Here is a 21,016-nt window from a genome sequence, read left to right as displayed (position 1 = left end):
CAGTTCTCTATCCATGTTGCCACCTCACCTCTGATCCCTTGTAACTTCATCTTTTGTACTAGTCTGTCATGAGGCACCTTAAAGGCTTTACTGAAGTTCATGTAAACAACATCAACCGCCCTCCCCTCATCGATCATCTTTTTTAAAAAACATTTAGGGTACCCAATTATTTTTTTCTCCAATTAAGGGGCAGTTTAGCGTGGCCAATCCACCTAACCAGCACATCTTTGGGTTGTGGGGGTGAACGTGCAAACTCCACATGGACAGTGACCCAAGGCCGGGATACGAACCCGGGTCCTCGGCCATCCCTCATCAATCATCTTTATCACCTCCTCAAAAAACTCAATCAAGTTAGTGAGGCACAACCTCCCCTTCACAAAACCATGCTGTCTATCGTCAATGAGTCCATTTGTTTCCAAATGGGTATAAATCCTGTTCCTGAGAATTCTCTCCAATAATTTACCTAGTACCAACGTTTGGCTCACCGTCCTATGGTTTCCTGGATTAACAGCGGTACCACATTAGCTATTCTATTCTCCAGTCCTCTGGAATGTCACCTGTAGCCAATGAGGATACAGAGATGTCAGTCAAGGCCCCAAATATTTCATCCCTTGCTTCCCTCAGTATTCTGGGGTAAATTCCATCAGGCCCATGAGACATCTACCTTAATGTCTTATAAAACACCCAATACCACCTTTTTGATGTCAATATGATCCAGACTATCCACACACCCTACCCAAGAATCATCTTCCACAAAGTCCTTTTCTTTGGTGAACACTGATGCAAAGTACTCATTTAGTACCTTTCCCATTTGAAATGAAAATGAAATGAAATGAAAATCGCTTATTGTCACGAGTAGGCTTCAATGAAGTTACTGTGAAAAGCCCCTAGTCGCCACATTCCGGCGCCTGTTTGGGGAGGCTGGTACGGGAATTGAACCGTGCTGCTGGCCTGCCTTGGTCTGCTTTAAAAGCCAGCGATTTAGCCCAGTGTGCTAAACCAGGCCCTAACAGCATTTCCTTGGCTCAACACATAGATTCCCCCCACTGTCCTTAAGTGGTCAAATCTTTTCCCTGGCCACTCTGTTGTTTTTTACATATGAATAAAAAGCTTTGGGATTCACCGTAATCCTATTTGCCAAGGACTTTTCATGACCCCCTCTTAACCCTCCTAATTTCCCGCTTAAGTACCTTCCTACTTTATACTCCTCAAGGGTTTTGACTGTCCCTACCCTTCTAGACTGTACAAAAGCCTCCTTTCTCTTTTTGACGAGGTTTACATTATCCCTCGTTATCCAAGGCTCCCTAAACTTCCTACACTTATCCTTCATTCTCTCAGGAACATGACTTTCCTGAACCCTAATAAACTGTCACTTGAAAGATTCCCACATGTCTGATGTTGATTCACCCTCCCAACAGCCGCACCCAATCCAAATTCTTCAATTCCTGTCTAATGTTATCGTAATTTGCCTTTCCCCAGTTTAGCACCTTAACGCAAGGGTTACCCTCATCCCTATCCAAAAGTACCCTAAAACTTATGAAATTGTGGTCACTACTCCCAAAAGGTTCCTCTAGTGAAACTTCAACCGCCTGTCCACGTTCATTCCCCAATACCAGGTCCAGTACTGCCCCTTCCCTAGTTGGACCATCTACATATTGCATCAAGAAGCCTTCCTGGATACACCTTACAAACTCTGTCTCATCCAAACCTCTAGCAATAAGTGAGTCCCAGTCAATATAGGGGAAGTTAAAATCCCCTAACACAACAACCCTGTTACTTTTGCACCTATCCAAAATCTCTATTTATTTGCTCCTCGTGTCTCTCACAGGCAGTTGGGAGGTCTGTAGCAAACCCCCAACATTGATTGCTCCCTTCCTGTTCCTGAGCACTATCCAGATTGCCTCATTGTATGAGTCCTCCGACGTGTCATCCCACAGTACGGCTATAATATTTTCCTTAACCAGTAATGCTACTCCCCCATCCCTCTTTCTCTCCTGAAGCATCTATCCTCCAATGTTCAGCTGCCAATCCTGCCCTTCCTTTAACCACTTTTCTGTGATAGCTACAACATCATAGTTCCTAGTACCTAATCAGTGCTCTAAGTTCATCTGCCTTACCTACTATACTTCTGGCGTTGACACAAATACACTTCAGACCACTACGTTTGAGCAGACGGTGATGTTGTTGTTCTCTTATTCTTGTTCTCTATTTCCCCTTCAGTTATTACACCTATGAAGCCAACACGCTGGCCCCCATCCCTCTGTCAGACTAGTTTAAATCTTCCTGAGTGATTCTGGCAAGCCTCCCAGCCAGGATATTAGTGTCCTCCAGTTTAGATGCAACCCGTCCTTCTTGTACTGGCCCCACCTGCCCTGCAAGAGATCCCAATGGTCCAAAAATCTGAAACCTTCCCTTCTACCCCACCAGTTTAGCCACATATTTAGCTGCATTATCCTCCTATTTCTAGCCTCACTAGCACGTGGCGCAGGGAGTAATCCTGAGATTACAACCCTAGAGGTCCTACTCTTTAGCTTACTGCCTAACTCCCTGAACTCCTTCTGCAGGACCTTATCCCTCTTCCTACCTTTGTCATCAGTACCTATGTGTGCCACGACCTCTGGCTGTTCACCCTCCCTTCACAATGCTTTCTGCCCGTTCAGAGACATCCTGGCTCCAGGGAGGCAACATACCATCTTTGAGTCTCTTTCATGTCCACAGAAGTGCCTATCTGTACACCTAAGTATAGAGTCCCCTATAGCTATTGCTCTTGTGGTGCCACTGCTCTGTCTGCTGCTGCTGTTATCCCCTGAAGGGCCATCCCCCCAACGGTATCCAAAACTGTATACTTGTCAGAGAGGGGGTGACCACAGGGGATTCCAGACTGCCTGCCCCTTCTAACGGTCACCCATCTATCTGTGTGAACCGTGGGTGTCACCAAATCACTAAAACCTCTGTCTATGACACTTTCCGCCACCTTCATGCTCCTAAGTGCATCCAGCTGCTGCTCCAACCTATCCATGCGGTCTGTGAGGAGATGCAATTGGGTGCACTTCCTGCAGATGTAGTCGGCCGAGACACTGGAAGCGTCAAGGATCTCCCACATCTCAAGTGCAGCATTTGACTCCACTAACCGATATTTCTATCACCCAATTAAATTTTTAAAGAAAATTTATTAAACTCTTACCTTCACTTATCGCTGCAGATACTCAAGGTAGGTCTTTATATCATTTGCCTTCCCAGGATGCTCTCCCTGCAGATTAACAGGTACAAAGCACGAAGAAAGAAAACAAAACAAAAAAGGAAAAAGCACCTCCTCCCATTCCGCACTGAATTACCACACTGCTCCAAATGACCAATTTCCATACCCACTCTCGCTGCCTCACTCAGGCTGTCTGCAACTTCATGTGCACAAAGCCTGGCACTGCTGACGTAGAGTACCAGGGAACTGGGTTTGATTCCAGCCTGGGGTGACTGTGTGGAGTTTGCACATTCTCCCCGTATCTGTGTGGGTTTCCTCCAGGTGCTCCAGTTTCCTTCCATAGTCCCAAAGATGTCCAGGTTAGGTGGATTGGCCATGCTAAAATTGCCCCCTACCGTCCAAAGATGTGTTGGTTAGGTGGGGTTACGGAGTTAGGGCGCTAGGGCGGGCGGGTGGATTTAGACAGGATGCTGTTTCAAAGGTCGGTGCATACTCAACAGGCCAAATGCCCTCCTGCACTGGAGGGATTCAATGGACAATACCACTGAACCACTCCCCCACCCCCCAATGCGTGCACACATTAAAAAACCTAACAAAAACTGTTAATTGGGATGATTGAAAACATTTAAATGGGATATTTCTCTTGTCTGAAACCTATTGTACTTTCATCCGTTATCTATCAACAACTTGTATTAACATGGTTTGGTCTGTTCCACAAGCTACAAGGCTCCACACCCTTGATTTAGTCATTTGGGCCCAAATGGGGACATGTAACACTTGCAAGGACTAATATCTACACTGAATTCGGGTATACTTTTTAACTTTCCTCTTTTCTTTGTATTCAAGCTTCATAAATTCTGAATGCAGAGTCCATCCATTTCCTTAATTTTCTTGCATTGGTGTTGCTGTTTTCCAGCTCACTGTTTTTTGTTGCCTGATTCTTTATTCACTCTTTATTTTTAATATTTGATTTCAAGCCATCTGATTCTGTAGCTGTGATGGTTACTTACTGTTTTGAGAGATTCTCAGACTGAAAGCTATTGTATGTTCTCCAGAGGATTCCATTCGGGGAAAATAAAAACAGAGGGCCCAGTTTCTTTAGTCCCTGACTAATTTTGTAAAAGACAAGCCATGAATACGGAGGAAGTGGGTGGCTATGGTTTAGAATCTGATTTTCACTTCTGCTGCATGAGTTCATATCTAATCCAGGCAAATGGATGAAAGTATCTTCACTCTGCTGATTGTAGGTATCTTCACTCTGCTGATTGTAGGATCTGATGTGAGATGAATTTGGCTGATCAGTCCAATTCTTAGTGAGCAGAAGCCCAACATGGTCATTTAGCTTGACACTAATTTTGACACTGAGGCCACAGTTTAGGATTTGGAGAATTTTTTAAAAAAGTGTTCTTGTGTTGAGATTGAAACATATTGCTAGAGAGGAGTAAAGGGAGTTCTAAATTTGGCTATGATGTATCTTGCCGAGTGATGTTATTGGTGACACTGGATGCCTTGAAATGAAAAGAGTTCCATTACCTCACCATTTAAAAAAAAAAGTATAGATTAGAAATAACTTAGTTACATTTATCATTTCCTGATAATCAGGTGAAAATTGCCACTAGCCTTTCTTGGCCGTTAAGAATTCGTGCTGAGGCAAATGACAGTGTCACTGTATTTGCGTTTTGGGTCAAGGGGAAATACTGATGCTTAGTTTCAGATACAGATTCAGATTCACCTTAGGAAGGAGCAGGGCTCCGAAAGCTAGTGTTTGAAACAAACCTGGTGGACTTTACCTGATGTTGCAAGACTTCTTACTGTGCTCACCCCAGTCCAATGCCAGCATCTCCACATCATCAGACACGGGGGGGGTGGGGGAACGAACAAGAGAGAAAGACCTCATCCTCACTAATCTGCCTGCCGCAGATGCATCTGTCCATGACCGTATCAGTAGGAGTGACCACCAAGTCCTTGTGGAGATGAATTCCCGTCTTCACATTGAGGATACCGTCCATCTTGTGTGGCACTATCATCGTGCTAAATGGGATAGATTCAGAACAGACCGAGCAACTCCAGAGTGGGCATCCATGAGGCGCTGTGGGCCATCAGCAGCAGCAGAATTTTACTCAGCCATAATTCGTAACCTCATGGCTCGGCATATCCTCCAATCTACCATTACCACCAAGCCAGGGGATGAACACTGGTTCAATGAAGAGTACAGCAGGGCATGTCGGAAAAGGAGGTATTAACCTGGTGAAGCTACAACATAGTACTACTTGCATGCCAACCAACATCAGCAGGAAGTAATAGACACAGCTAAGGGATCCCACACCCAGTGGATCCGATCTAAGCTCTGCGGACCTTTTAAAAAAAAATTTAGAGTACCCAATTCATTTTTTCCAATTAAGGGGCAATTTAGCATGGCCAAGCCACCTACCCTGCACGTCTTTGGGTTGTGGGGTGAGACCCGCAGACACTGGGAGAATGTGCAAATTCCACACAGACAGTGACCCAGAGCCAGGGTCGAATCTGGGTCCTCAGCTCCATGAGGCAGCAATGCTAACCACTGCGCAGCCATGCCGCCCTTAAGCTCTGCAGACCTGCCACATCCTGTCATGAATGGTGGTTGATAATTAAACAACTCACTGGAGGAGAATGCTCCACAAATATCCCCACCCTTGATGATGGAGGAGCTCAGCACATCTGTGTAAAAGACAAAGCTTAAGCATTCGCAATAATCTTCAGCCAGAAGTGCTGAGATGAATGATCCATTTCTGTCTTCTCCAGAGGTCCCCAGCATTGCAGATGCCAGTCTTCAGCCAATTTGATTTGCTCTACATGATATCAAGAGAAGGCAGAAGGCACTGGATACTGCAAAGCCTGTGGGCCCTGACAGTATTCCGGTATTGGTAATGAAGACGTCCGCCCCAGAACTTGCTACGCTCCTGGCAAAGCTGTTCCAGTACAGCTGCAACACTGGCATCTACCCGGCAATGTGGAAAATTGCCCAGGTATGTCCTACATGCAAAACGCAGGACAAATCCAACCTGGCTAATTACCGCCCTATCAGTCTACTCTCATTCATCAGTAACGTGATGGAATATTCGCTGATGGTTGCACACTGATCATTGATTGCACAATGTTCAGCACCATTCACGGCGACTCAGACACTGAAGCAGTCCACATGCAAATGCAGCAAATGGGGCTGATTTAGCACACTGGGCTAAATCGCTGGCTTTTAAAGCAGACCAAGGCAGGCCAGCAGCACGGTTCAATTCCCGTACCAGCCTCCCCGAACAGGCGCCGGAATGTGGCGACTAGGGGCTTTTCACAGTAACTTCATTTGAAGCCTACTCGTGACAATAAGCGATTTTCATTTCATTTCAAGACCTGGACGTGAGACAATATGTTTTGGTTTTAAATATATAATAGTAAATATACTTCGAATGGAAATAGTAGTATGCAGGGTGCATTAGGACCCTGCAGATTCCACTCAACCAATGTGCTTGTCCAAAACGTTTTACCCAGGTGTTTCAGCAAGTTACTGGCAAATAACTACGAACATGTGTCAGTTCAACCAACACAACTTTACTTCAGACATTTTTAAGATAGGATAGCACACTTTATTTCTAGGAATTTTTACTCTAACAATCTACCTTAACTTCCCGTTTCACTAGAACACTATTGGAAGTAGTTGAGTTGGAAACATTAGGGACCTTCAAGCGGCTATTGGATATGTACGTGGATTACGGTAGAATGCTGGGGTGTAGATTGATTTGTTCTTAATCTAGGACAAAAGTTTGGCACAACATCGTGGGCCGAAGGGCCTGTTCTGTGCTGTATTTTCTATGTTCTATATCCAGGCTTGGGCTGACGAGTGGCAAGATACATTTGTGCCAAGCAATGACCATATCCAATAAGAAAGAATTAAACAATCGCCTCTTGACATTCAATGGCATTACCATCACTGAATCCCCCACTTTCGACATCTTAGGAGTTACCATTGACCAGAAACTGAACTGGAGTAGCCATATAAATATTGTGGCTGCAAGAGGAGATCAGAGGTTAGGAATCCCCTGACTCCCAAAGCCTGTCCACCACTTACAAGGCACAAGCCAGGAGTGAGATGGAATACTCTCCACTTGCCTGGATGATTGCAGCTCCAAGAACACTCAAAAAGCTTGATGCCATCCAGGACAAAGCAACTCACTTGATTGGCACCCCTTCCACAAGCATTTACTCTCTTCACCACCGATGCACAGAAGCAGCCATGTGTACCATCTGAAAGGTGTCCTGCAGGAACTCACCACATGTACTGCAGCGGTTCAAGAAGACACCTCACCACCACCTTCTCAAGGGCAATTAGGGATGGGCAACAAATGCTGGCCTCGGCAGCGAAGCCCACATCCCATAAAAATTAATTTTGAGAAGCTGCTGCCTCTAAAAGTGTTTTTCTCTTTTAATAATTAGGCCAAACTGAAGAAAATTAAAGAAAAATATAAAGATCAAGATGAAGAGGATCGTGAATTAATGATGAAATTACTTGGGGTAAGAATAAATTTGCATTAAACAGATAATATTTTAAAATGCTTTAGTGATTGAATTTTAATGTGTATTACCTGAATACAGTCAGCAGGTCCAAGTAAAGAGGAAAAGGTTAAGAAAGGAAAAAAGAGCAAAACAAATCAACTTGCTAAAAAACAGCAGGTAAAGCAGCAATCTCTGATCAGATCGACTATTGTTGAAAACAAAGAACAAGATCTTGACCTTGTTACACATCATGTAGCAGACATCACTATAGAGGGGACTGCTCCAGAAGCTCACCAAGAAGTAAGCCATTGAAGCACATTTTTAAGCACTCGTGCTATGAAAACTTTTATTCAATCAATTAACAAAAATGGCACAGTATACTTTAGTGAGAATTTGATGTCCTTTAATATTTGTATTATTTTGTTAACTTTTAGGACCAGGAAGAACCTGAACAAGACCTGCAGGCAGCTGAGGTTGGTTGGTTATGAATAAGTAAACTCTTCAAAATAATTATCAGTATTTATTAACTGCCTTCCTCTATAAGTTGCCGGTGAGTTGAGAATAGATTCTGTTGAAACTATGGAACTGAAGAATGGCTAGCATAATCGCAAAATTTACCATCCTGTGGTGGGGGAAAATATATATATTTAATTAGAGATGAAATTACTAAATATCTAGATGAGAATAAAATAATTATAAGCGACTAATATGGATTTCAGAATGGAAAGTTGTGCTTGTGATGGATATGGTAGGTAAGGGAAATGCAGTGGATGAAAGCCATGGACAAGGTAACAGTTACCGAAGACGATTAAGGGTTATGACATTAGGGGAAAGGGGGAAAATTGGATTAAGAGCTCTTACTACAGGAAGAAGCAGTATGAGTCGAGAACAGTTGCTCAAATGGTTGGAGGTAGGCAATGATGGTCATGTTCCAGGACTGCTTTTGTTTGATGTTCAGCAGTAATTTGGAGCTGGAAGGAGTGGTGTCCACTTGCACATAGTATTAAAACAAAAAGTATAGTAAATAATTCTGAGGGCCAAAATAAATTGGATGGGGTATTGACAAAGGGAAAAAATGTGGCAGGCACATGGGTTTAGAGTGATTGCCTGTATGGAGGATAAATCACAAAATGAACTGGTTGGGCCAAATAAGCCATTTCTGTTTTGTCAGCATTATGTAAACCCAAGAATATATTCGCTGTTTTGGCATATAATGGTATAACATATTGCTCTGTTCTGATCCACAACTATAGTCCAGTCTTTTAATTTTAAATTAGCCTTGTAGACAGTTTTCAGCCACTCCGTCTTTTTCAAAGTTACTGAAACCTGTGAAATGGTCTGTTTAGGAATTTAAAAGCTATAATGAGACTTTATAAAGAATTGTTATGTCAACAAAAAGGAAAAATTAAATTTAAAAAAATACAGCTTAGAAAAATTGGAAAACAAAAATAATAGTTGAATTATAGTGATTTAAATTTTGGTCCAAATTGTTACTAAGTGTTAAAACATTACATTTATACACTTAATACTGTTACCTGATCTCATCTTGAATGCTGCAGTGATACAGTGGATCTCTTGGCGCTTTAGATGTGTGGATGTAGCCAAGGTGGCCATTTCTGATCACTGTACAGTGACCCTTATGGAAAATGCACATTTGTGGAAGTTGAGCGAGGATAGGTTTTGACTTGGCTGTGATGCGCTTAATTGTTTCAAAACCCACTGACACCCACTGTTAAAGCTCAAATACAGAGAATGGGCACTTGTGAAGGTAGAAATCCGTGCAACACTTTCAGTTCACTTGCTCTTTCTTCTCTCGCTGTGATGTACTTTACCCGTCTCTCAATCCTGTGCACATACAATTACATAGAACAGTACAGCACAGAACAGGCCCTTCGGCCCTCAATGTTGTGCCGAGCAATGATCACCCTACTCAAACCCACAAATCCACCCTATACCCGTAACCTAACAACCCCCCCCCTTAACCTTACTTACTTTTTTAGGACACTACGGGCAATTTAGCATGGCCAATCCACCTAACCCGCACATCTTTGGACTGTGGGAGGAAACTGGAGCACCCGGAGGAAACCCACGCACACACGGGGAGGACGTGCAGACTCCGCACAGACAGTGACCCAGCCGGGAATCGAACCTGGGACCCTGGAGCTGTGAAGCATTTATGCTAACCACCATGCTACCGTGCTGCATTAGGTGGTTTATTTGAATAGGATGGAGAAACTTGCTCCCCTTGTAAGGATGTGGCTCCCAGGTAGATTCATTATGCATTACATTTGACTATGACTCCAACAAACACCTATAAAACTTCACATAAATTATGAAGCACTGCGCATTAATAAAATCAGTACTTTTTTCCCTCCAGTTCACTACACTCAATGCAAGAAATTGGGACAACAATGCTAACATGCATATTTATATAGTGCTTGTAATGCTAAATAACATACCAAGGCATTTTACAGAAGCAAATTGACCCTGTGATAAAGAACGAGTTAATTGGTGGGGTAACAGAAATTGTAGCCAATGAGGTAGTTTTTAAAAATAAATTTAGTATACCCAATTAATTTTTTTCCAATTAAGGGGCAATTTAGTGTGTTCAATCCACGTACGTTGCACATCTTTGGGTTGTGGGGGTGAAACCCACACAAACACGGGGAGAATGAGTAAACTCCACACAGTGACCCAGAGCTGGGATTGAACCTGGGACCTCAGCGCTGTGAGGCAGCAGGGCTAACCTACTGCACCAGTGTGCTGCCCTCCAAAGAGATAGTTTTAAGGAGGAGAGAGAAGATGAGAGGTAGAATGATTTAGGGAAGGAATGAGCGACTGTTCTGGATGACTGAAGGCAAGGCTAACTGCTGGGGCAAAAAGAGTGAGGATGTGCAAGAGATCCGAGTTGGAGAAATCTAGAATTCTTGAAGGGTTGAGGAAGAAATTAAGCCATGGAGGCAAAAGAGGCCAATAATCTAAGGCAAGATTTCCCTTTTTGGATGTGATTTCACTACAAATAATCACAAATATTCTTGATTTTGCTGTTCGTAATAATCTTCCAGAATTACAAATAAAGTAGCTGTTTAATAATTCAGTAGCCGGAGGAAATTGCTCACCATAATTGCATTTGGGTAGAACAAGAATGTATTTTGAAAACTTGTAATTGACAATTGAAGCAATGAAGTTTCATAAATCTTTATGTTTTACTTCAGGAGAGTGAGAAGTTGCTGAACTCACTAACTGGTCAGCCTCACCCAGATGATGTGTTGTTGTTCGCTGTACCTTTCTGTGCTCCATACACGGCCATGACTAACTATAAGTAAGTTTTATTACAAACTGTTATCAATAATTTACTTGAGTTATTTAAGGTTCAAGAGGAAGAAATAGGAATGCATAAGTGAGTACAGGTGCAGTATCTCAAATTTGGCTTTCCAAAAACTGGGATTGTCCAAAAGATGAACATTTCTCTCTTGGATGCTGCTTGGAAGCAGAGTAAGCACAGGAATGAAGAGGCCATTCTTGGGCTAATCCCAGAGGATGGAATCAATGAGAGTTGTACACTCACAGGATTGCGTCAATTGCAGCACTTTAAAATCTTTTCCCCGCCTTCCCTATTCTCTGCACACAAAGCTGCCTGTTTCACTGGTGGGAACATTTGGATTACAACATTCCCAGCCACTTTCAGGTGAAATGATTTGAAATCAGCTGTTTCTCTCTCTCCCCATTATTGCAATCCAACTGAATGCTCTTTTTCTGCAAGAATCACCCCATTGTAAGAATAATAGATTTTTGAAAATTAACTTTTACATTTTAATTGTTTCTTCCCATTGTCGTTATCAGAACTTGCAGTATTCAAGCATTCCATCCTGTGATCTACAGGCTTGTTATTTTATGACATTAATGATCAGAACAGAGTGTGCTACAGAGACAACCTATGTGAAGTGTTGGTCTCAAAATCCAGGAAAATCTAAATTCTTGCACGATCTTGGCCCAAAGGGTGCTGGATTGGGACGCTCTACCTGTAATTTAATCAAATTCACTTTTAAGGTGCTCTCCTTTATTCGTTCTCATCCGAATGAGAAAATTGTGGCTTCAAGCCCCGTTTCAGAGTGCATAATCCAGGCTGATAATTCGGTATGGTACTGAGGCATCCCAGCATTGATGGACGTGCCTTCATTAAGATGGCGCACGTTTATCAAAGGACTCTTTTTCAAGCAGTGGTGAGTCCCCTGATGACTTGGCCAACATTAATCCCAAAACCAACATCAGAAAAAAAAACATAGTCACTCATGATATCATTAGGTGTAGAGTAGCTATGGGAAAAGGAAAACAATTAAACTTGAAAATATTCAATTGTAGGAGGACTAATTTCTGTAAATTGAAAAATGATTTGATCCAAGTCAATTGAATTAAAGTTTGGCAGGCAAGACTGTAAATGAGCACTGAAATCTTTCAAAGAGGGGGTAGTTTGAATAAAGACATTTCTACAAGTGAGAAAGGAAGAGTATCCAAAGATAGAGCTCTCTGAATGATTAAAGATGCAGCAATTAAGATGAAACTGGAAAGGGAGGCTTTTGATAAAGGTTCACAGTGCAGTGAACAATCTAGCTGAATTCATAATGTACAGATATAACAGGAAAAGGAAATTAATGGACAAGAGAGTGTATGAGAATAGATTGGTAGGTAACACAAGGGGGGCTCCCCCAAGTGTCTTTTTATATATGTATAAATAGTAAAAGTGCAGTCAAAGAAAAATTGGCGGCAATTAGGGACCAAAAAGGAGATAATCTTGTAGATGCAGCAAGCGTGGTGAAAAATGAGTACTTTGCATCTGTCTTCACTAAACAAGAATTTGCTGCCAAAATCACAGTAAAGGAGGTAGTGGAGAAATTAGATAGGATAAAAATAAACATGAGATACTTGTATTCGTACATTAGAAGGGAGAGAAAGCCAACGGAAATGTTTCACTTGTTGCTTTGTACTCTTGTAATGATCCAAGAAAAGTTTTGTCAAATATCTGAGAATAACTTTCCCTTGATTAGAATTAGCACTTGGTAGTGGAAGGATTACATAGTGCTGTTACTAGGGGCGGGTGGGGGGGGGGGGGGGGGGGAAATGATCTGCTGACGAGGGAGGGACTGTTGCTGAGGGACAGAAAGGAGGTCAGGGGCGGAGGCTACGTGGGCCAGTGGAGGCGTGGGCTGGAGACTGGCCCAATAACGTTGATGGCTGATTTGCGAAGTGGGGTGCGATGAGCCCTCCAACTAGGCTGATCACCTGGAATGTAAGAGGACTAAATGGGCCAGTTAAGAGCGCATGCATGTTCGCGCATCTGAGGGGACTGAAGGCAGACGTAATGCTATAGGAGACGCACCTTAGAGTAGCTGATCAGATCAGATTAAGGAAGGGATGGGTCGGACAGGTTTTTCACTCGGGGCTGGACTCGAAGACTAGAGAGGTTGCGCTCCTGATTAATAAGCGAGTGGTGTTTGAGGCGGGAAGAATGGTTACGGATGTGGGAGACCGGTACATTATGGTCAGTGGGAAACTGGCGGGGTGCAGGTGGTATTAGTAAATGTGTATGCGCCAAATTGGGATGGTGTGGAGTTTATAAAGAGAATGCTGGGGAAGATCCCGGACCTAGATTCGCATAAGTTAGTCATGGGAGGGAACTTCAACACAGTTATTGACCCTGGTTCAGACCGGTCGAGCTAAAGGGCAGGCAGGGTGCCAGCAATGGCAAAGGAGCTAAAGGGGTCATGGAGCAGATGGGGGGGTGGGGGGGGTGGACCCATGGAGATTTGGGCAGCCGAGAGCGAAGGAGTTTTCCTTCTACTCACACGTTCATAAAGTGTATTTCCGGATTGATTTTTAAAATTTTGAACAGGGCTCTACTGACGGGGGTAATGGACACTGGGTATTCGGCGATCACACTCTCAGATCATGCCCCACACTGGGTTGGCCTACAGGTTAGCAAGGAGATTAGCCAGTGCCCACACTGGAGAAAGGACGTGGGTCTTTTAGCTGACGAAGAGGTGTACGGACGGCTGAGGAAATGTATTCAGAACTACCTGGAAGTCAACGATATGGGTGAAGTTTTGGCAGCGGTGGTCTGGAGGCATTGAAGGCGGTGGTTAGAGGGGAGCTGATCTTGATACGGGCCCACAGGGAGAAGGTAGACAGAGCAGAGATGGACTGACTAATAAAGGAGATATTGCAGGTTGACAGGAGGTATGCGGAGACCCCAGAGGCAGGGCTTTTAAGGGAACAACGGAGGCTATAAGCGGAGTTTGACTTGTTAACTACAGGGAGGGCAGTAGAGCAGCTGAGAAAGGCGAGGGGTGTGCTCTATGAGCATGGAGAGAAGGCCAGCAGAGTGCTTGCACAGCAGTTTAGAAAGAGTGAGGTAGCCAGGGAGATGGGGAAAGTAAAGGATGGGGATGGGAGCCTGGTTGGAGACTCAGCAGGGGTGAATAAGGCGTTAGGCTGTATGGGTTGGAACCCCCAGCGGGGCCGCAGGAGATGAGGCACTTCTTAGGGGGGCTGAATTTCACAAAGGTAGAAGGGCTGGGGGCCCTGATCGAGTTGGAGGAGATAACGGATTTGAAGGCCATGTAGGCGGGTAAAGCCCCTGGGCCGGACGGGTACCCAGTGGAGTTCTATAAAAAGTTCTCTGGGATATTGGGGCCGCTGTTGATGAGAACATTCAATAAGGCAAGGGAGCGTGGGGTGCTTCCCCCAATGATATCACAGGCCACGATCTCATTGATCCTGAAGCAGGACAAGGACCCAGAGCTATGTGGGTCCTGTAGGCCGATATCCCTATGGAATGTGGACGTGAAACTGCTGGCCAAAATCTTGTCCTCTAGGATTGAGGATTGTGTTCCGGACGTGATTGGGGAGGACCAGACGATGTTTGTTAAGGGAAGGCAATTGGTGGCCAATGTAAGAAAGTTGTTAAATGTGATCATGATGCCCCTGGAAGGTTGGGAGGTGGAGGTAGTCGTCGCAATGGATGCAGATAAGGCTTTTGATCGGGTAGAATGGGAATATCTGTGGGAGGTACTGGGACGGTTCGGATTTGGGTGGGGCTTTATTTTTTTTATTTTTTTTTTTTAAATTTAGATTAGCCAATTATTTTTTCCAATTAAGGGGCAATTTAGCGTGGCCAATCCACCTACTCTGCACATTTTTGGGTTGTGGGGGCGAAGCCCACGCAGACACGGGGAGAATGTGTAAACTCCACACGAACAGTGACCCAGAGCCGGGATCGAACCTGGGACCTCAGCGCCGTGAGGCGGTTGTGCTAACCACTAGGCCACCGTGCTGCCCATGGGTGGGGCTTTATTGACTGGGTCAGGTTATTGTATCAGGCTCCTGTTGCGAGCGTACGGGCGAATAGGACAACATCAGACTATTTTAGCCTGCATCGGATGATGAGACAGGGATGCCCCCTCTCCCCACTGTTTGCGTTAGCCATAGAGCCGCTGGCAATTGCGCTGAGAGCATCCAGGTGGCGCGGGAATGGGAACGGCTGCACAAGCTAAATCTGGCCCGACTAGTAGACCAAATGACGGACGTTTTTCGGATATGTGACACGCTCCCATTGCCATTAGCTGGGAGGGTGCAGACAGTGAAAATGACGGTCCTCCTGAGATTCCTGTTTGTTTCAGTGTTTCCCCATCTTTATTCCGTGGTCATTTTTTAATTGGGTCAATAAGGTGATCACTGGCTTTGCATGGGCGGGCAAGACCCTGCAAGTAAGAAAAAAGGGGGGGATGCTTGAGCGGAGCCGGGGTGAGGGCGGACTGGCGCTGCCGAACGTTCCCATGATCAGGAAGTGGGGGGAGGGGTCGGTATGGGTATGGGAGCGTGTGGCGGTGGCTTCATGCAAGGGCACCAGCTTGTGGCCGTTGATAACAGCGCCTCTGCCGTTCCTGCCAGCACGGTATTCCATCAGCCCCGTGGTGGTGGTGCCCCTGAGGGTCTGGGGGTAATGGAGGAGGCATGTGGGAGCGGAGGGAGCATTGGTCTGGTCTCCAATCTGTAATAATCACCGGTTTGCCCCACGAAGAATGGATGGAGGGTTTCGGAGATGGCAGAGGGCAGGGATTGAGAGGATGGGGGATATGTTCATAGAGGGGAATTTTCCTAGTCTGAGGGAGCTGGAGGAGAAATTTGGATTGGCGAAGGGAAACAAAGTTAGGTACCTGCAGGTGCAGGACTTCCTGCGCAGGCAGGTTTCAACCTTCCCCACCAAGGGGGATACAGGACAGGGTAGTTTCCAGAGTGTGGGTGGGAGAAGGGAGGGTCTCTGACATTTACAAGGAACTCATGGGGTCAGAGATGCAGACTGAGGAGCTGAAGCGCAAGTGGGAAGAGGAGTTGGGAGGAGAGATAGAGGATGGTCTCTGGGCGGGCGCGCTGAGTAGAGTCAACACGTCCACAACTTGTGCCAGGCTCAGCCTGATACAATTCAAGGTCGTTCACTGGGATCACATGACAGTGGCCCGGATGAGCAGGTTCTTTGGGGTAGAAGATAGGTGTGCGGGAGGGCCAGCGAACCATGTCCACATGTTCTGGATATGCCCAAAGGTGAGGGGATTCTGGCAGGGGTTTGCGGATGTCATGTCCACGGTGTTAAAAATATGGGTGGCACCGAGTCCGGAGGTGGTGATTTTTGGGGTGTCGGAAGATCCGAGTATCCAGGAGGAGAAAGAGGCAGACGTTTGGCCTTTGCTTCCCTGGTAGCCCGGAGATGGATACTATTAGCTTGGAGGGACTCAAAGCCCCCGAAGTCGGAGACCTGGCTATCTGAGATGGCTAGCTTTCTCTGTCTGGAGAAAATCAAGTTCGCCTTGAGAGGGTTAATGTTAGGGTTCACCTGGAGGTGGCAGCCATTCGTCGACTTCTTTGCGTAAAATTAACCGTCAGCAGAAGGGGTGGGGGTTAGTAAAGGTGGGACCTGTAGGGGAGGAAGACACTATGTCTATAGACTCGTGTACATTGTTTATTTTGTTGTTGTAAAACCATAAATACCTCTATAAAATGTTTATTTTAAAAAAACAAAGTGGAAGGAAAGATGTAATGTTTGCAAGTTAATTAAAAACAGAAGTAATTGAGAGGAAAAATCAAAGACACAGATAGAAATTTGCTGTACATAAGCCAGCTGATCGTCAAATCGGAATTTTTAAAAATTACAGTCAATTTACTACCACTGGCAGTGGTATTTGCAATTTCTTTCTATTCCTTCATGGGATATGGGGGTGGCTGGCTTGGCCAGTATTTATTGCCCATCTGTAATTGCCTTTAATCTGATGGTGATTCGCCCTCTTGAATCACTACAGTCCATATGATGTAGGTCCACCCAGTGATGTTAGGGAGTTCCAAGGACTTTGACCCAGTGACAGTGAAAGAATGGTGATTATAATTCCAAGTCAGGATGGTGTGTGGCTTGGATGGAAGCTTGCAGGTGATAGTTTTCCCTTGCATTTGCTGCATTTGTTTGCTATTGTTGTCCGTCTTGGTGGCGGTCGCTGATTTGGAAAGTACTATCAAAGAAGCCTTGGTGTTTGCTGCAGTAACTTAATAGATGATACACACTGTGACTACTGTGTGTCGCTGGTGGATGTTTAAGGTGGTGGATGGGGTACCAGTCAAGCAGGCTGCTTTGTCCTGGTAGGTGCTGAGCTTTTCTTTTTTTTTAAATAATTTTTTTTGGAATTTTTTACAGTAAATATAAAAATATAACAAGTATAGCAAAAAGCAGTGATATGCAACTAACAGCCCCATAACACCCACAATTCCCCCCATACCGTAACATCACATGTATCACACTACCCCCCCCCCCCAACAAGAGAACTTAACCATAAATTAAATAAATCAAATTTAAATAAAATAAGCCAACATAATCAACGTCCCCCCCCCCCCCCCCCGGGTTGCTGCTGCTGCTGTCCCCGTACCCTATCGTTGAGCCAGAAAGTCGAGGAAAGGTTGCCACCGTTTAAAGAACCCTTGCACCGATCCTCTCAGGGCGAATTTAACCTTCTCAAGCTTAATGAAACCCGCCATGTCATTGATCCAGGTCTCCACGCTTGGTGGCCTCGCGTCCTTCCACTGTAGCAAAATTCTTCGCCGTGCTACTAGGGATGCAAAGGCCAGCACATCGGCCTCTTTCGCCTCCTGCACTCCCGGCTCTACCCCAACCCCAAAGATCGCAAGTCCCCATCCTGGCTTAACCCTGGATCCCACCACCCTTGACACCGTCCTCGCCACCCCCTTCCAGAACTCCTCCAATGCCGGGCATGCCCAGAACATATGGGCATGGTTCGCTGGACTCCCCGAGCACCTGACACACCTATCTTCACCCCCAAAGAACCTACTCATCCTCGTCCCAGTCATGTGGGCCCGGTGCAGCACCTTGAATTGGATGAGGCTAAGCCGCGCACACGAGGAGGAAGAATTTACCCTCTCCAGGGCATCAGCCCATGTCCCGTCTTCGATCTGTTCCCCCAGTTCCCCCTCCCACTTCGTTTTCAGCTCCTCTACTGACGCCTCTTCCACCTCCCGCATAAGCTTGTAGATATCGGATATCTTCCCCTCCCCGACCCAGACCCCCGAGAGCACCCTGTCACTCACCCCCCTCACGGGGAGCGCAGGGAATCCCTCCACCTGCCGTCTAGCGAATGCCTTTACCTGCAGATATCTAAACATGTTTCCCGGCGGGAGCCCAAATTTCTCCTCCAACTCCCCCAGGCTCGCAAACCTTCCGTCGATAAACAGGTCCCTCAGCTGTCTAATGCCCGCTCTATACCATCCCCGAAATCCCCCATCCATGTTCCCCGGGACGAACCTATGGTTCCCCCTTAACGGAGCCTCCATCGAGCCCCCAAATCTTGAGGGTAGCCGCCACCACCGGACTCGTGGTATACCTCGTGGGAGGGAGCGGCCACGGCGCCGTTACCAGGGCCCCCAGGCTTGTATCCCCACAGGACGCTCTCTCCATCCGTTTCCATGCTGCCCCCTCCATCACCCACTTACGCACCATCGACACGTTGGCCGCCCAGTAGTACCCCGAGAGGTTGGGCAACGCCAGCCCCCCCCCCATCTCTACTCCGCTCCAAGAAGACCCTCTTCACCCTCTGGGTGCCATGCGCCCAAACAAATCCCATGATGCTGCTGGTCACCCTTTTAAAAAAGGCCCTAGGGATAAAGATGGGCAAGCACTGGAAGAGAAACAAGAACCTCGGGAGAACCGTCATTTTGACGGATTGCACTCTGCCCGCCAGCGATAGTGGCACCATGTCCCACCTTTTAAATTCCGCCTCCATCTGTTCCACTAGTCTGGTGAAGTTAAGCTTATGAAGAGCCCCCCAACTCCTGGCCACCTGCACCCCCAGGTACCTGAAACTCATCACTGCCCTCCTGAAGGGGAGCCTCCCAATTCCCTCCTCCTGATCTCCCGGGTGCACTACAAATACCTCGCTCTTTCCTAAATTCAGCTTATAGCCCGAGAAGCCCCCAAATTCCGCTAACAGCTCCATCACCCCCAGCATTCCCCCCTCTGGGTCCGCCACATATAACAGCAGGTCGTCCGCATACAGCGATACCCGGTGCTCCTCCCCACCCCGCACCACACCCCTCCACTTGCCTGACTCCCTCAACGCCATGGCCAGCGGTTCAATCGCCAGTGCAAAGAGCAGGGGGTACAGGGGACACCCCTGCCTGGTCCCACGATAAAGCCTAAAATACTCCGATCTCCTTCCATTTGTGACTACACTCGCCATCGGCGCTGCGTAAAGCAGCCTCACCCATTTGATGAATCCCTCCCCAAATCCAAACCTCTCCAGCACCTCCCACAGGTACCCCCACTCAACTCTATCAAACACTTTCTCTGCGTCCAGCGCCACCACTATCTCCGCCTCCCCCTCCACTGCCGGCATCATGATAACATTGAGCAGTCTCCGCACATTCGTGTTGAGCTGCCGCCCCATGACAAATCCTGTCTGATCTTCATGAATTACCTCTGGCACACAATCCTCTACCCTGGTAGCCAGGATCTTCGCCAGCAACTTAGCGTCTACGTTAAGGAGCGAGATAGGCCTATATGATCCGCACTGCAAGGGGTCCTTATCCCGTTTTAGGATCAAAGAGATCAGTGCCCGGGACATCGTCGGGGGCAAAGCCCCCCCCCCCTCCCACGCCTCATTGAAAGTTCGCACCAGCAGGGGACCCACCAGGTCCGCATATTTTTTGTAAAATTCTGCCGGGAACCCGTCCGGCCCCGGGGCCTTACCTGACTGCATTTGCCCGATCCCCCTCACTAGCTCCTCCAACTCTATCGGCGCCCCCAGCCCCTCAACCAGCCTCTCTTGAACCCTTGGGAAACATAGCCTGTTCATGAAGCTCTCTCTCCCCCTCGGAGGTTCCGACCGGTACAATCCCTCGTAAAAGTCCCTAAAGACCCCGTTTACTTCTGTCCCCTTCTGCACTACATTTCCACCCCCATCCTTCACTCCCCCAATTTCCCTAGCCGCATCTCGCCTACGGAGCTGATGTGCCAACATCCTGCTCGCCTTCTCTCCATACTCATATACCGCGCCCTGCTCCACTGTGTCTCCGCCTTTCTGGTGGTCAACAAGTCAAAATTGGCCTGCAACCTGCGCCGTTCTCCCAGCAACCCTTCCTCCGGTGCCTCCGCATATCTCCTGTCCACCTCCAGAAGCTCTCCCACCAACCTCTCCCTCTCCTTCCTCTCCCTCCTTTCCCTGTGGGCCCGGATGGAGATCAGTTCCCCCTGGATCACTGCTTTCAGAGCCTCCCAAACCATCCCCACCTGGACCTCCCCCGTATCATTGGTATCCAGATACTCCTCAATGCTTCTCCGAACCCTCTTACACACCTCCTCCTCCGCCAGCATCCCCACATCCAGGTGCCAGAGTGGGCGCTGGTCCCGTGCCTCCCCCATCTCCAGATCAACCCAGTGCGGGGCATGGTCCGAAATCGCTATGGCCGAATACTCGGCATCCTGCACCCTCGGGATCAATCCCCTGCTCAGGACAAAAAAGTCTATCCGGGAATAAACCCTATGGACGTGAGAGAAAAAGGAATACTCCCGTGCTCTCGGTCTCCCAAACCTCCAGGGATCCACCCCTCCCATCTGGTCCATGTATCCCCTCAGCACTTTGGCCGCCGCCGGTCTCCTACCCGTCCTTGAACTGGACCGGTCCAGTGTGGGATCCAGCACTGTGTTAAAGTCTCCCCCCATGATCAGGCCCCCTGCCTCCAGGT

The 21,016-nt window shown here is 46.8% G+C and overlaps 1 protein-coding gene across 1 annotated transcript in view; it reads left to right on the top strand.

Annotated features, from left to right (window-relative positions):
* LOC119952888 (nuclear export mediator factor NEMF-like) overlaps positions 1–21,016 on the top strand; it is a 114,461-nt gene that overhangs the window by 87,112 nt on the left and 6,333 nt on the right. The window contains exons 27-30 of the mRNA XM_038776509.1: positions 7,664–7,741; positions 7,823–8,023; positions 8,158–8,196; positions 10,939–11,045. Coding sequence (XP_038632437.1) covers positions 7,664–7,741; positions 7,823–8,023; positions 8,158–8,196; positions 10,939–11,045 — 425 coding nt within the window. The remainder of the gene's footprint in view (positions 1–7,663; positions 7,742–7,822; positions 8,024–8,157; positions 8,197–10,938; positions 11,046–21,016) is intronic.

This window comes from Scyliorhinus canicula, chromosome 2 (assembly GCF_902713615.1).
Source record: "Scyliorhinus canicula chromosome 2, sScyCan1.1, whole genome shotgun sequence".
In the NCBI taxonomy this organism is placed as follows: Eukaryota; Metazoa; Chordata; class Chondrichthyes; order Carcharhiniformes; family Scyliorhinidae; genus Scyliorhinus; species Scyliorhinus canicula.
Note: the sequence above shows the minus strand (reverse complement) of the source record. Positions and strands in the feature narration are given on the sequence as shown.